At 44.2% G+C, this 15,591-nt stretch overlaps 1 protein-coding gene across 1 annotated transcript; it reads right to left on the reverse strand.

Moving 5' to 3' along the window:
• Window positions 1-130: 130 nt before the first annotated feature.
• Window positions 131-14,164, reverse strand: LOC135552997 (polycystin-1-like protein 2). The gene is given in 18 exon segments (XM_064985004.1): window positions 131-280; window positions 415-546; window positions 645-746; window positions 877-1,087; window positions 1,205-1,365; window positions 1,478-1,605; window positions 1,685-1,818; window positions 1,910-2,154; window positions 2,268-2,335; window positions 2,467-2,640; window positions 4,175-4,232; window positions 5,154-5,330; window positions 7,981-8,360; window positions 8,455-8,684; window positions 8,773-8,885; window positions 8,887-8,921; window positions 9,112-9,222; window positions 13,927-14,164. Coding segments are annotated over 18 exon segments (2,847 nt in total).
• Between the last annotated feature and the right edge of the window lie 1,427 nt (window positions 14,165-15,591).

Below are 15,591 nucleotides of genomic sequence, written 5' to 3' on the forward strand. Positions count from 1 at the left end.
TATTAGATAACTAAACAGCTAGAGGCAACAAGTCAACAAATGCGTCACTGCTCCTATGAAATAACAGAACTGAAAATGACAGCTCCCTGTGAATACATACAGTGGTACACCAGTACTTAGAAGTAATCATCTATGAGGATATAGTGGAGAATCCTCTGTTAGTTGCTGAAGCAGTCATGCCATCCTCCTTGGGGCTGTCGCTGTCTTCCTTCTTAACTTTGATTCCAAGCAAGCTGCAGAGCTTCATCGGCCTCCAATCCACTATCTTCTCCTCTGAGGGCTGTGGAACAGTGAACAGAGCTCAGAATGGATAGCCAAGTGACCGCCTCAGTCAAAATGTATTGAGATATTGGTCCCTGTTGATTCTGATATATTGATGTTAATTTTACATAGTGTAAGATTGATGCACAGTACCTTGTGATGTATTAGCTCTTGAGTGAACGCCACCAGGATGACTGAGATGAACAGGTTCAGAACCACAAAGCTCATGAATATAATGAAGGAACCGACGACGAACATACCAAGCACCGGGTTGTAATCAAGAACCTGGATTGGAAGGAGATGTTACCGAATTTAATCACTAAGCTACCATCACGACTACAGCAATAATCGGGAGTCTAGTAGAGCTGTCCTACTTTACTAACCTCGTCATAGTTGAAGATGCCCAGTTGCAAGCTGACCATGGTCAGAGCAGAATCCAGGAGAGTCCTATATGAGTATAGCTTCCAGCCATACATCAGATTAGACTGCAGACAAATGATCACAGTTTACACTCACACTGCAAGACGAGGGGACACCCATCATACACGAGCATAACATCACATAAGAAGAGAATGAGGATGACTTCTAGGTTAGGTGTTTCAGAAAGACCCTTACAGCGATAGAATAGGCCAGGAACATAATAGTGATGACCAGTATGAAGCCTGATATGTCAGTCCAGGCACGTTGCACTGTGGCTGTGATCATGTGTAGCTTGGATTTGAACCTCATCAGGTGCCACAGTTTGACTGTAGCCAGTAGCACCAGGAATGCAATCAGATACCCCAGCACTGCATCTGCTGTGGCTGTCTCATGGAAACTGGCAAACCTGGATAGAGAGGGGAGAAGTTGAACATCACACAGGAGCAACGGACCAACAATAGGGATAAAAGACAAGCGAAAGAAGAACAGAAACCCATGATACCCCAACCCAGTGTGAACTCACTGGTCTTTATGGTTGTGGTAGTACTCCATGTCCCGGTTCCCTAGCAGGCTCCTCTTAATGAAGACAGACAGTGCACTCCAGCTCAGGAGGATGATGGTGAGCTCCAGCAGGTTCCACTTTGTCTTGAAGTAAGCCCACTTCTGCTGCTTCATCAGCTTTCCATGTGAGGAGAGGAGAACAGTCAGGCTGAGGAGGAATTCCGGAAGCATTGTATCACTGCCTTTATATTCTAATAAAGAACAGCATAAGAAAGCTGTGTAAAGAAAGGTTTACTTGAACATTCATGTGGTAGAAGATAAAGAGGAAATAGATGACCTCAGAGGCCATGACAAAGATGTGGAGTCCACCAGTGGACTGGTATAGTCGGACACTCTGCAGCTCACTGCGAAACTGGAACGCTCCTGAGAGAATAAGACAGGTGCTGACAATCTGATACTTACTTTATGCTGTATTCATGGAGTGATATAACAACTGTCTCACCTACAGCTGTGGTCTCCAGCATGAGTGTGACAATGCAGAAGAGGTTGACATTGGCATTGTACACTGTGAACTCTACAAAGACTGCTCGGGTGAACATATCAAGCCAGGTGTGGTCAAACAGAAACTGAAAGGTACTGCAGGGACAGAATACATGGATGAATAAAATAACATCTTTCTCTACCACAAAGATGGTTTAAACATTAAGCACTGTAAATGTTTATTTACCTGCTAGCATTCTGTGAGTCAGGGCCCAGGTCCTCCACAGACCCCCCTCCCCTGTAGAGAACCACACTGCCCCAGATGGGTTGAGCTCTGAGTCGGGTCTGGGTTTGGTACTGCCAGGGGCTGCGGAGGGTCTTGGAGGTGTTTTCACTCGCAGAGCGGTTCCAGCCTGGCCCATAGGAGCCCATGTCCTCCACCTCCCATGAGTATGGAGCATGGCAGTCAGGTACAGCCATTTGGCAGGAGTTATTTTTTATTTAAAAAAAATATTTTTAAATTTACCTTTTATTTATACAGGTTTGTCTCATTGAGATAACATCTCTTTTCCAAGAGAGACCTGGTCAACGCTCCTAATGCCCATCTTCTGCACCCTCACCTGGCAAAGATGGGCATTACCAACCAGTTTGGAGTTCCCACATGTGATGAAACCTATAACACAGCATGCAAAAAATAAACAAAAGATAAAACGATAGCACGCTTTCACCTATACAATTTCTCTTTAACTTTTCATAAATTAATGTTCTCTATGAAATAAACATGATTTTTTTAGAGAATGCTACCTAGGTAGTCTCCAAAGAGGTTGCTGAGAAGAGAGGTATTTGCACCAGTGAACACATCTCTGTGGCTCATGCTGTCTGAGATCCCTTGGCTGAAGCTCTGCCAAATGTGCAGAGTCAGGAAGCAAGCGTTAGGGTCCCGCTGACCATACACCACCAGGCGCAACACACGGAAAACTGTTTAGCATGAAAAACCCAGCAGCATTGCTACCATACCCCCTTCAAAGGTAATACAATATTTTGTCTTGCCCATTCACCCTCTGAATGGCACAATGTCTCAATTGTTTCAAGGCTTAAAAAAAACATATTTAATTAACCTGTCTCCTCCCCTTCATCTACACTGATTCAAGTGGATTTAACAAGTGACATCAATAAGGGATCATAGCTTTCACCTGGATTCCCCTGGTCAGTCTATATCATGGAAAGAGCAGGGGTTCTTAATGTTTTGTATACTCAGTGTAGTTTATCTTGATGTATCTTCCATGCTTTGGAAACAGCATTTGTAACCAGGAACACTTATTTTCTAGATAAGCAGTCCAGTTTCTCTTCATATCTAATTTCTGGTTTCAGTTTTTGCATTTTATCAAACACGGTTACTCTTAAATTATCATGTAAATCAAAATGTAAATGTAAAGTACAGTTAATTCTCAACCTCCCCTGAATCTCCCCTCGCTGCTCTTCTTCAATTATTGCATTTAACCTACTAACCTTAATTGCCAGAGGCAGTATCCCGGTTCTCAACGTGGCAAACAGGTGTCTTTGGTTTCTTGTAAAGTGAGAGGTGACATAAGGTTCTGGATCCTAGCTGTTTTTAATCTGGTTATAAATTCAGAGATTTGGTTTAAGCCATATATCATATGATTATCCTTTGGCTGACTGACAACAATGATTTCACTTTAGCAACTACATACTGTAAATATTGCATCTCTGGACATGCTACCAGAACATGTTATCAGATCAACCAGCAGTGCAATGCAGACTCCCATCCTTCTCTCCAGATAGGTTAGATGGGGAGCGTCTCCTCACAGCTATTTTCAGGTCTCTTGAGAGATGTTTGATCGGGTTCAAGTCTGGTCTCTGACTGGGCCACTCAAGGACATTCAGAAACTTGTCCCAAAGCCACTCCTGCGTTGTCTAGGCTGTGTTCTTAGGGTCGTTGTCCTGTTGGAAGGAAAAGCTTGCAGAGGAGCTATCTGGGATGTTTATAGACTGCATCTGAATGCTATTTGGAGACATCCTAAGAGCAGAGAGTGCATAATATACTGTAACTCAATATTGAGGCAACTTAACAGTAGCATTTTGTGTTTGAGATATTGTATTTTAAATACAAATTACATATCTCAAATTACATTTACGTGACAGGCCTTGTTTTATTGTAATGTTTCCACTCCAATGCTCTGTCTCTTACACACTCATCTCAGGGCTCTTGATAATGGCAGGCTCCTGACCAACCTTTAATCCATTTAACAGTGCACTCTGCATATTGTCCATGCTGTTAATGAGAATCTTTGAGACCTTTCTCCGTGAAAGACAAACAAAATGCAGTAGTCCTGAAAAGTAACCATAGTTCATTACTGTCATCAGGGAACTCAGTGAAGCTATATACTGTATATCACCTGTGTGCTTGCATTTGAAGAGAATCCCAGGATATTGCTGGCTGCCTCTACAATTGGTGTAGCTGCCTGCACCATCTCTTCTCCACCATGCTCACTGACGTTCATGGAGAGGAGGGAAGAGCGGAGGTCTGCCACCAGGGGGCTAGCTTCTAGCTGGAAAAGATCCACAGCCCAACATCGACCATTGGGAACTAAATCTCCACTCTCTTTCAGTAATACATGTTTGGGAAAGATTATGTTTTCTTGCTCCCATATCCAAGTGTACCTGAGCAGCGGAATTGACTTCTTCCCCCCGCTTGGTGATCCCTGCCACTGCTCTGGCTGAAACTTACGCTTCCTGAGGAATGTTGTTGGGGACATTCTTCAGCACTGCAGTTATGGTGCTCAGCATCTGTTATCGCAGCTGCAACATCAATCAGAATCCCTCACAAACATCTAAAGACACACTTCCTTTTGTCTTAAACTTCATACTAATTTATCTTAACTTTTAGTTTAGTGTAATGTCTTATTTTCATCAATACACAGAGTCCATAGACCAGGGATGGGCAACTTTGATGTTGTGGGGGGCACAAAAAATGTGAACTCATCAATAGGAGCTGCAGTGGCTCACGGGTCTGCGTACCCTCATCCATAGCCACACATGCAGTCAACCGATTTTTGCATTCAATACATTTTTGAAGTTAAACTACTTATGGCTCTTAACTAAATGCATTACACCAGTAGCGAGGGCCGGCCCTAGTCTTTTGGGGGCCTTAAGCGAGACTTGATCCTGCACCTGGTGGTACAATTGTTTTTACTGGTCCCGGTCTTGACTGGTCCCTGACTTAACAGCCAGGGGCCCTAAGTGACCGCTTATGTCACTCATGCCTGGATCCAACCCTGATAAGTAGTTTATAAACTGCTCATTATTAGTCTTTAAAGGCTATACAGAAAATATAATAATTGGGGCTTTGTTTTTGGAAATTGATCCACGGAACTTCAAAAACGGGTCTCGGGTTGCCCATCCCTGGCGTAGACATTCCTGGCATCAAAGCCCATGCTCCCTATGACCTTAGCATATTACCCTGTTCTCACCTCCTCCCTGACACCTTTCTGATCCTCACTGCCCTTATTCAGAATGCCGGACACAGACTTGAACATCTGTCCCAGGGTCTCCCCAGTGAGCAACCCCTGCTGCTGTAGCTGAGCGACTGTGTTCTCAACCACAGACTGCAGATTCTCCACTGAGGAACTGGAGTTGGATGGCCACACCTTGGTGGACAACAATCAGATGATAGGATTTTTACTTGATGACAAACCTCAGTGGTGATTGTGGCATTTGTTTTTCTATGCCCATTTATTAGAGTAACCACCACAGACAGACTGTAGTTGTAACTGTTGTTCCCGAGAGGTAAGAAGATTGACTTGACTTCATTTCCAAAAATGCAGCGCAAATATTTATCTGAAATTTAAATCAATATTATATCAAGTATTTTCATACAGTGGATGAAGCTTCATCTGAATAAAGGGCACTGCATTTTTTGATTTACGTTCCTACTATTCAACATCTTTGATCGGGGAAAGTGTCTTGAAATAGACTACATTGTGGACAGATTTCAGACAACTCCCCTTTGTCAGTTTTGAAACAATGTTGGCATTTGCCTGTGGAGCAGGAGGTTGTTGCACTGGTGATATTGAAAGCATCTAGAACTGTGCCTGACGGAGGGGAAATTACACAGGAAGGGAGGCTGGTGATGGTAGTTGGGGCTGTTCTTTCAGGTACAGTTACAGTAGTAGTTGCCGATATGGTGGTAGCAGCCGGTAGGGTAGTAGCTACCAGTGGGGTTGTAGGAACTGGTATGGTAGTAGCAGCTGGACGAGTAGTAACAGCCGGTAGGATGGTGGTAGCAGCCGGTAAGGTAGTAGCAGGCGATATGTTAGTGGCAACAGGTGCAGGTGTTGCAACATCTGGTATCTGAATGGTGTACTTGACAGCGCCAAATGTCGTCTTAGCTACAAAAAACGTTGAACAGGTTACATTAATATAAATTCATTAATTCTGTAAATGTTGGTCTGGATATACAGTATTTACTCAAAATATTGATGATCAAGTGATACACTACCTAATCTATAACACATTGGCCCACATTACAGTTGGCTAATTTGACATTCTGATGTCAGGTTCAACATAAGTGATGCTCATCCTACTATTATCTGTTACTAAAGTACATATAACAACACATACTCTAAAATCATTGAATACCTACCATACGCTATCACATTGAGATTCAGAGATCTGGACTGTGCATTTTTCAGATTGTCACTTGTCACCATGTATTCATTGCCACCATCTATTCTGTGTAGCAGTGGTCTTTGCTTTTTTTGTTGCAGTGTTTGAGGTCTCCCGAGAAGAAATTAGCTCAAAATTAAATCTGTTTCCTTCATTGACACTGTCGTCGTACAGAATGACTACAGCTTTTATACAATCAAACTTCACATGTATAGATTACGGTTACTTATTATGCTCGTGTGACAAATTACAAAGGAATGTGTGTTTGTGTGTGTGTGTTCAAACACCTGTGTGTTTGTGTGCATGTCGGAGGGGTTGGTTAACAGCAGAAGACAGTTCCGTCTGGACTAATAAAGTATATCTCATCTTAAATTAGACAACAGAAGTTCTATCTATTCATGCACTGAAACCACTATTCATAAATATGCCTGTGTGCTCAATAGAGGAGTCTCAGACTTACTGCAAAGGTCTTGTGTCCTCAACCTGCCAAACTACTGTTGGGCAACTCATTGTGGTGGTACACTCCAATTTTAGCCTTACACCGTTGTTTATGTTCACTGGGTTACAATTAGAACAACTAGAAGAATAAAGGTTAGCTTTTATCATACAACAGATCTTCTGGGACATAGATTACTGTAACTTAGAATTTGATTCAATTCAGCCAATTAGCTTCTTAGTTTGATAATATAAAACTTCTCCTAACAAACAAAATGTCACTCAGGATTATACATCTGTCTATTGAGCTATTCCCTCCCTCGTTTTACCTTATGGTAACATCGGTGAATTCTGGCGGAGTAACAGTGATGCATTTCTCTGCTTTAGCCACGAGCCCCGGTCCCATTTTTCTTCTGCACAGTAAAACTGTATATATAAAAAAGAAATGGGTCTGGAAGACAGGCTGCTGTAATCACATGAGTCTCCTGGTTTGTTGTGTCTCTGCATTTACATTGTTCATCTGTTGGAATAAATGGGGAACATGGTTTGAGTATAACATCTGTGCTGAAAGGACATTAAAGGTCCTACACAATCGATACTGTCACCCAGAAACCAGAGAAATACTGTCATTTTTAGTTTGTGAGTTTAGAAGAACAATTCTATTCATAGAAAGATTGTGCCTGAACTGAAAACTAAAATCTACGGATTTCGGATTTATAACAGGCACAAGCCTTGAAGATAAGACTTGAACAAGTGAGCCATGTAAATAGTCTTGACAGACTTTGTTACTGTAGCTTATTAATGAGTTGAAATGAGAGGTGAGTGTTCTCAGCCCTGGTACTTACTGCATTCCCATTCAAGTTGTATCCCAGGTTCACTGATTCCGGGTACTCCACTCAAACCAGTAACCCCAAGTGTGACACTGAGTGAAGTCAGATGGACTTTTTGGATCAGAAGTGATTTCCACAGGGAAGCCTTTTATGCTCCTCTGTCTGAAAGTCTGATTTATTGTGACAAACTGCTGCCACATCCATGTGTGAGAAGACATTACAGGCCCTGACTTTCACTTTCAAAGCTCCTGTAACAAAACAGCTGATATAAATAAACAAGGAAATGTTTAATATTTTCCTATCTTCTGTCATTGTTTCTGATTGTATTTGGGTAGGTACCTTGGATAGTGGTTGAGATATTGTAAACCTGCATGCTGCTGTTTTGCATGTCTCTGGTCTCAGAGATGCTGTCGTTGGCTCCAGACACCTGGAAGAGAAGCTGCACCGGGACTCCCCGGTCTAGGGAGACACTAACATAGAGGTCTGAGTCTGGACACTCCCCCTCCTCAGCCATCACTGATCCCAGCAGGCCATCCACAGGCTCCAGCAGACACACCTGCAGCTCAGTGGACACGCCCAAGACCGAGACCCCATTAGAGGCATGCAGGGTCAGCTGGTGGCAGCCAGAGCCCAGATGTTGCTCCACCTCTGGTCCCACTGTGATGTTGTGGGGGATGATTCCTCTGACTGCTGATGAATTGGCCACCAACATCTCACCACTGTGGAGTTTGTTGGTCACATTCGTACCTATAGATAGCAAAGTTGTTTCATTCTACTAAGATTTGTACTCTGAAATGTAAGACCAGATACTTTTATTTCGACTCATGTTGGTTTTACTTACCAGCTTCTACTTCTACCTGGATTTGAAGGGGGCTTCCGTACAGGGCCTTGCAGTTTGCACCATCTGTTGATTGGTTCATGCTACAGCACTTAATGACGCCAAACTCCCCGATGGGCTCCTGAATGGTGATGGCTTTCTGAGCTGTCACATGCCACTCACTGGTGGTACACTCCACCCGACCCATGAAGATACCAGGATAGGTGTATTTATGAACCACTCTGCTCTCCAACCTGTGAGAGTGGAAATTCCATTAATTGTTAGTGAATTAGGGACTTTTTGCCTTTGATGTTGGGCGATTTACATTACTCAGTTACTTACTCTTCTGGACTATAAGGATCAATGTTGTGCCCATCTCCAGCACTTAGAGTGCAGGTCAGGTTGCCCTGGAATGGATGGAGAAGCCACTTCAATGTTATGGAGACATTGTCAAAAAACAGCAGCCAACTTGCTCATTAATAAGTGGAGACCTGTGGACCACAGACATGGCTCGGTTAGATTGTGACTGTGTGTGCTAGCCACCACTCATAATGTGTTGAAATACAACATTAGAAAAAACTGTAAATCGAGTCCTTCACTAGCTGAAAACATATTTGGATATTTAAATGGAATGTAGAAGGGAGGGAAGGAGAGACAGTGACAGGGGTAGAATGTTCTGACCATCTCTGCAGTTGTATTCCACAGACAGGTAGCTTCCAAGCCCTGAGCATGGTTCACCAAAGGAGGCCATATCTGCTGTGGCCTGGCACGCCTGCAGCCCATGGCAGTCTCCTGGAAATAATGTACATTAAATAGAGATATGAGAGGTGAAGAAATAGAAGAGGAGAGTTTTCCATCATAATTGTCATCAAAATCATCAATACGATCATCATCCACATTATCATTATAATACACTAATCCAAGTGCTCTGAAAATATATCAAATTAAATGTATTTATAAAGCCCTTCTTACATCAGCTGATATCTCAATGTGCTTTACAGAAACCCAGCATAAAACCCCAAACAGCAAGCAATGCAGGTGTAGAAGCACGGTGGCTAGGAAAAACTCCCTAGAAAGGCCAGAACCTAGGAAGAAACCTAGAGAGGAACCAGGCTATGAGGGGTGGCCAGTCCTCTTCTGGCTGTGCCGGGTGGAGATTATAACAGAACATGGCCAAGATGCTCAAATGTGAATAGATGACCAGCAGGGTCAAAAAATAATAATCACAGTGGTTGTTAAGTGTGCAACAGGTCAGCACCTCAGGAGTAAATGTCAGTTGGCTTTTCATAGCCGATCATTGAGAGTATCTCTACCGCTCCTGCTGTCTCTAGAGAGTTGAAAACAGCAGGTCTGGGACAGGTAGCACGTCCGGTGAACAGGTCAGGGGTCCATAGCCGCAAGCAGAACAGTTGAAACTGGAGCAGCAGCACGGCCAGGTAGACTGCGGACAGCAAGGAGTCATCAGGCCAGGTAGTCCTGAGGCATGGTCCTAGGGCTCAGGTCCTCCGAGAGAGAGAAAGAAATAAAAATAATTAGAGAGAGCATACTTAAATTCACACATGGCACTGGATAAGACAGGAGAAATACTCCAGATATAACAGACTGACCCTAGCCCCACAACACATAAACTACTGCAGCATAAATGCTAGAGGCTGAGACAGGAGAAGTCGGGAGACACTGTGGCCCCATCCGACGATACACCCGGACAGGGCCAAACAGGCAGGATATAACCCCACCCACATTACCAAAGCACAGCCCCCTCACCACTAGAGGGATATCTTCAACCACCAACTTACCATCCTGAGACAAAGGCCCACAAAGATCTCTGCCACGGCACAACCCAATGGGGGAGCCAACCCAGACAGGAAGATCACATCAGTGACTCAACCCACTCAAGTGACGCACCCCTCCTAGGGACGGCATGGAAGAGCACCAGTAAGCCAATGACTCAGCCCCTGTAATAGGGTTAAAGGCAGAAAATCCCAATGGAGAGAGGGGAACCGGCCAGGCAGAGACAGCAATTTCGGTTAGCTGCTTCAGTGCCTTTCCGTTCACCTTCACACTCCTGGGCCAGACTACACTCAATCACAGGACCTACTGAAGAGATGTGTCTTCAATAAAGACTTTAAGGTTGAGACCGAGTCTGCGTCTCTCACATGGGTAGGCAGACCATTGCATAAAAATGGAGCTCTATAGGAGAAAGCCCTGCCTCCAGCTGTTTTCTTAGAAATTCTAGGGACATTAGGAGGCCTGCGTCTTGTGACCGTAGCGTAAGTGTAGGTATGTACGGCAGGACCAAATCGGAAAGATAGGTAGGAGCAAGCCCATGTAATGCTTTGTAGGTTAGCAGTAAAACCTTGAAATCAGCCCTTGCCCTAACAGGAAGCCAGTCTAGAGAGGCTAGCACTGGAGTAATATGATCCAATTGTTTGGTTCTAGTCAAGATTCTAGCAGCGGTGGCTAGCACTAACTGAAGTTTATTTAGTGCTTTATCCAGGAAGCCGGAAAGTAGAGCCTTTCAGTAGTCTAACCTAGAAGTGACGAAAGCATGGATTAATTTTTCTGCATCATCATCAAAGTTTCTGATTTTTGCAATGTTACATAGATGGAAAAAAGCTGTCCTTGAAACAGTCTTGATATGTTTGTCAAAAGAGAGATCAGGGTCCAGAGTAACGCCAAGGTCCTTCACAGTTTTATTTGAGACGACTGTACAACCATCAAGATTAATTGTCAGATTCAACAAAAGATCTCTTTGTTTCTTGGGACCTAGAACAAGCATCTCTGTTTTGTCTGAGTTTAAAAGTAGAACATTTGCAGCCATCCACTTCCTTATGTCTGAAACAGGCTTCCAGCGAAGGCAATTTTGGGGCTTCACCATGTTTCATCGAAATGTACAGCTGTGTGTCATCCGCATAGCAGTGAAAGTTAACATTTTGTTTCCGAATGACATCACCAAGAGGTAAAATATATAGTGAAAACAATAGTGGTCCTAAAACTGAACCTTGAGGAACACCGAAATTTACAGTTGATTTGTCAGAAGACAAACCATCCACAGAGACAAACTGATATCTTTCCGACAGATAAGATCTAAACCAGGCCAGAACTTGTCAGTGTAGACCAATTTGGGTTTCCAATCTCTCCAAAAGAATGTGGTGATCGATGGTATCAAAAGCAGTACTAAGGTCTAGGGGCATGAGGAGAGATGCAGAGCCTCGGTCTGACGCCATTAAAAGGTCATTTACCACCTTCACAAGTGCAGTCTCAGTGCTATGATGTTGTCTAAAACCAGACTGAAGCGTTTCGTATACATTGATTGTCTTCAGGAAGGCAGTGAGTTGCTTTTTCAACATTTTTTGAGAGGAATGGGCGATTCGATATAGGCAGATAGTTTTCTATATTTTCTGGGTCAAGGTTTGGATTTTTCAAGAGAGGCTTTATTACTCTCACTGATTATAATCACAGCTGCATATATTCCCCCCCAAGCAGAAACATTGATGGCCCTGAACGAACTTCAATTGACTCTATGTAAGCTGGAAACCACATATCCTGAGGCTACATTCATTGTAGCTGGGGATTTTAACAAGGCTAATCTGAAAACAAGACTCCTTAAATTCTATCAGCATATCGATTGTGCAACCAGGGCTGGTAAAACCCTGGATCATTGTTATTCTAAATTCCGCGATGCATATTAGAACCTCGCATACAAAGCTCTCCCCCGCCCTCCTTTCGGAAAAACTAACCACGACTCCATTTTGTTGCTTCCAGCCTATAGACAGACACTTAAACAGGAAGCTCCCGCGCTCAGGTCTGTTCAACGCTGGTCCGACCAGTCTGATTCCACGCTTCAAGATTGCTCCGATCACGTGGACTGGGATATGTTCCGCATTGCGTCAAATAACAACATTGATGAATACGCTGATTCGGTGAGCGAGTTTATTAGCAAGTGCATCGGCAATGTCGTACCCACAGCAACTATTAGAACATTCCCAAACCAGAAACCGTGGATTGATGGCAGCATTTGCATGAAACTGAAAGCCGAACCACTGATTTTAATCAGGGAAAGGTGACCGGAAACATGACCGAAAAGAAACAGTGTAGCTACTCCCTCCGCAAGGCAATCAAACAAGCTAAGCGTCAGTATAGAGACAAAGTAGAGTCGCAATTCAACAGCTCAGACACAAGAGGTATGTGACAGGGTCTACAGTCAATCACGGATTACAAAAAGAAAACCAGCCCTGTCGCAGACCAGGATGTCTTGCTCCCAGACAGACTAAACAACTTCTTTGCTCGCTTTGAGGACAATACAGTGCCACTGACACGGCCCGCTACCAAAACCTGTGGACTCTTCTTCCCTGCAGCCGACGTGAGTAAAACATTTAAACGTGTTAACCCTCGCAGGGCTGCAGGCCCAGACAGCATTCCCAGCCGCATCCTCAGAGCATGCACAGACCAGCTGCCTGGTGTGTTTACGGACATATTCAATCAATCCCTATCCCAGTCTGCTGTTCCCACATGCTTCAAGAGGGCCACCATTGTTCCTGTTCCCAAGAAAGCTAAGGTAACTGAGCTAAACAACTACCGCCCCGTAGCACTCACTTCCGTCATCATGAAGTGATTTGAGAGACTAGTCAAGGACCCTATCACCTCCACCCTACCTGACACCCTAGACCCACTCCAATTTGCTTACCACCCCAATAGGTCCACAGACGACGCAATCGCAACCACACTGTACACTGCCCTAACCCATCTGGACTAGAGGAATACCTATGTGAGAATGCTGTTCATCGACTACAGCTCAGCATTTAACGCCATAGTAGCCTCCAAACTCATCATCAAGCTCGAGACCCTGGTTCTCGACCCCACCCTGTGCAACTGGGTATATCAGGAGCACTTCGTTCCTGACGGGCCGCACCCAGGTGGTGAGGGTACGTAACAACATCTCCACCCCGCTGATCCTCAACACTGGGGCCCCACAAGGGTGCGTTCTGAGACCTCTCCTGTACTCCCTGTCCACCCACGACTGCATGGCCATGCACACCTCCAACTCAATCATCAAGTTTGCAGTGGTAGGCTTGATTACCAACAACGACGAGACGGCCTACAGGGAGGAGGTGAGGGTCTTCGGAGTGTGGTGTCAGGAAAATAACCTCACACTCAACATCAACGAAACAAAGGAGATGATCGTGGACTTCAAGAAACAGCAGAGGGAGCACACCCCTATCCGCATCGACGGGACAGTAGTGGAGAGGGTAGTAAGTTTTAAGATCCTCGGCGTACACATCAAGGACAAACTGAATTGGTCCACCCACACAGACAGCGTGGTGAAGAAGGCGCAGCAGCGCCTCTTCAACCTCAGGAGGCTGAAGAAATTCGGCTTGTCACCAAAAGCACTCACAAACTTTTACAGATACACAATCGAGAGCATCCTGTCAGGCTGTATCACCGCCTCAGCAGCAGCAAAGTCCAGTGTTAGGTTTGGGGAGGCGGGTGTCAGACCCAGCCACCAGTCCTGCTCCGGCTGCAGGTGCATCTGTAGGAACTGCTGGGTTCCGTCGTTTAAAATGGCCAGGTGTCCACCACCCCGCTCACACCAGCCCTGTGCACTGAGGAAGGAACTTGAACATGGTAGACCCAGAAACTCATAACAGGAGACTTCAATGCTCTCTTGGTATTCTGGGCAGGTTAGAGGTGCTATCTCATCCTCAGCAAAAGACAGGCTTAAGAGGAGAGTCATCAAGAGCAATACAGAGAGATTAGTGCTGGCCATGTTCACCCCTTCACATGTGCACTGATACAGGCAGCCTGGTGACATGCTGTCTTTAAAGGGGACTGACATCAACAATTCCCTGCCACAACTTCAACATCACAGAATGATCTGTTCTGCATCCAACAAAGGTCTGTCCGCCTTGCAGTCTGGCTTTCTGAGTTCCCATTGGACGATTTATCCTTCACCCACAAACAAACAGAGCAAAGGCCTACGGTGAATGGGCTGTAAGAAGGTCCTCTGGCCCCTCTGTCAACAGCCTCTGAGTATTATTGTTCCTTTAAGGCTGCCAATGATGGAGCAGCCATTGCAGCTTGCACGCAGTATATGATGATTGTGTCCAGTCGGTAGTGCTATAGACTCCAGTAGGCTACTCTGGTTAGAGAGAGACCTTTATACTGTATATCCAACTACTATTCCAACCCTAGCAGAATCCCTAACCTGTCTTATTCAAATGATAAGAAATCAAAACATTTTTACAGACAGAATTTCATTTTCAAAGTATATCAAGGACTTAAAATCATATATCAAAATCGTTGTTATTTTTTAGAGCCACAATTAACTATTTTATTATGCAAGTCAGTTAAGAACAAATTCTTATTTACAATTATGGCCTTTACTGGCCAATCCTGGACGATGCTGGCCAATTGTGCTATGGGACTCCTAATCATTGCCGGTTGAGATAAAGCCTGGATTCAAACCAGGGTGTCTGTAGTGATGCCTCTAGCCCTGAGATGCTGTGCCTTGGACCGCTGCGCCACTCGGGAGACTCTCTAGAGTTCCCGACTCTCAACCCAGTACTATACTTCCAGTCACTTTGACGTCCCTTTCGTAGGGGAATGAGGAAAACTTAATCAAATAAAAGCCTGCATTTCAACAGATTGTAATAATATAGACTTTTAATAGCTGATAAAAAATATATTGCAATGTAGTAAATGACCACTTGTATTGTGGCAATAAGAAAAGGCAATAAGTATTTTTGAAATCAAATAAATAACATGGTTTAAAAAAAAATATATGTTTTTTTCAATAACGAAATCATAAAGTGCTGACACTTGTACTACCTGTCTAAAGTGGGATGGAAAACACTCAGTAGGGTCTTTACTAACCAAATATGTGTAGTTTTGGAGGGGGACTGTGGCGTACATATCAGGAGCACTTCGTTCTCCACCCCCTCCATAGCCCCCAAAACAATAGATTATTATTAAGATCAGTTTATTGGTCAATTGCACACAAGGTCCAACTGAAATTTTACTTCCGCCTTTTAACCCAACCCCTCTTAAAGACACACATACATACACATACATATACAGTGTGGCAGCCCACCGCACCTCTCCAAAACCTGTATACATTGTCTTCGGAAAGTATTCAAACCCCTTGACTTTTTCCACATTTTG

The sequence above is a fragment of the Oncorhynchus masou genome, chromosome 2 (genome assembly GCF_036934945.1).
Source record: "Oncorhynchus masou masou isolate Uvic2021 chromosome 2, UVic_Omas_1.1, whole genome shotgun sequence".
Taxonomy (NCBI): domain Eukaryota; kingdom Metazoa; phylum Chordata; class Actinopteri; order Salmoniformes; family Salmonidae; genus Oncorhynchus; species Oncorhynchus masou.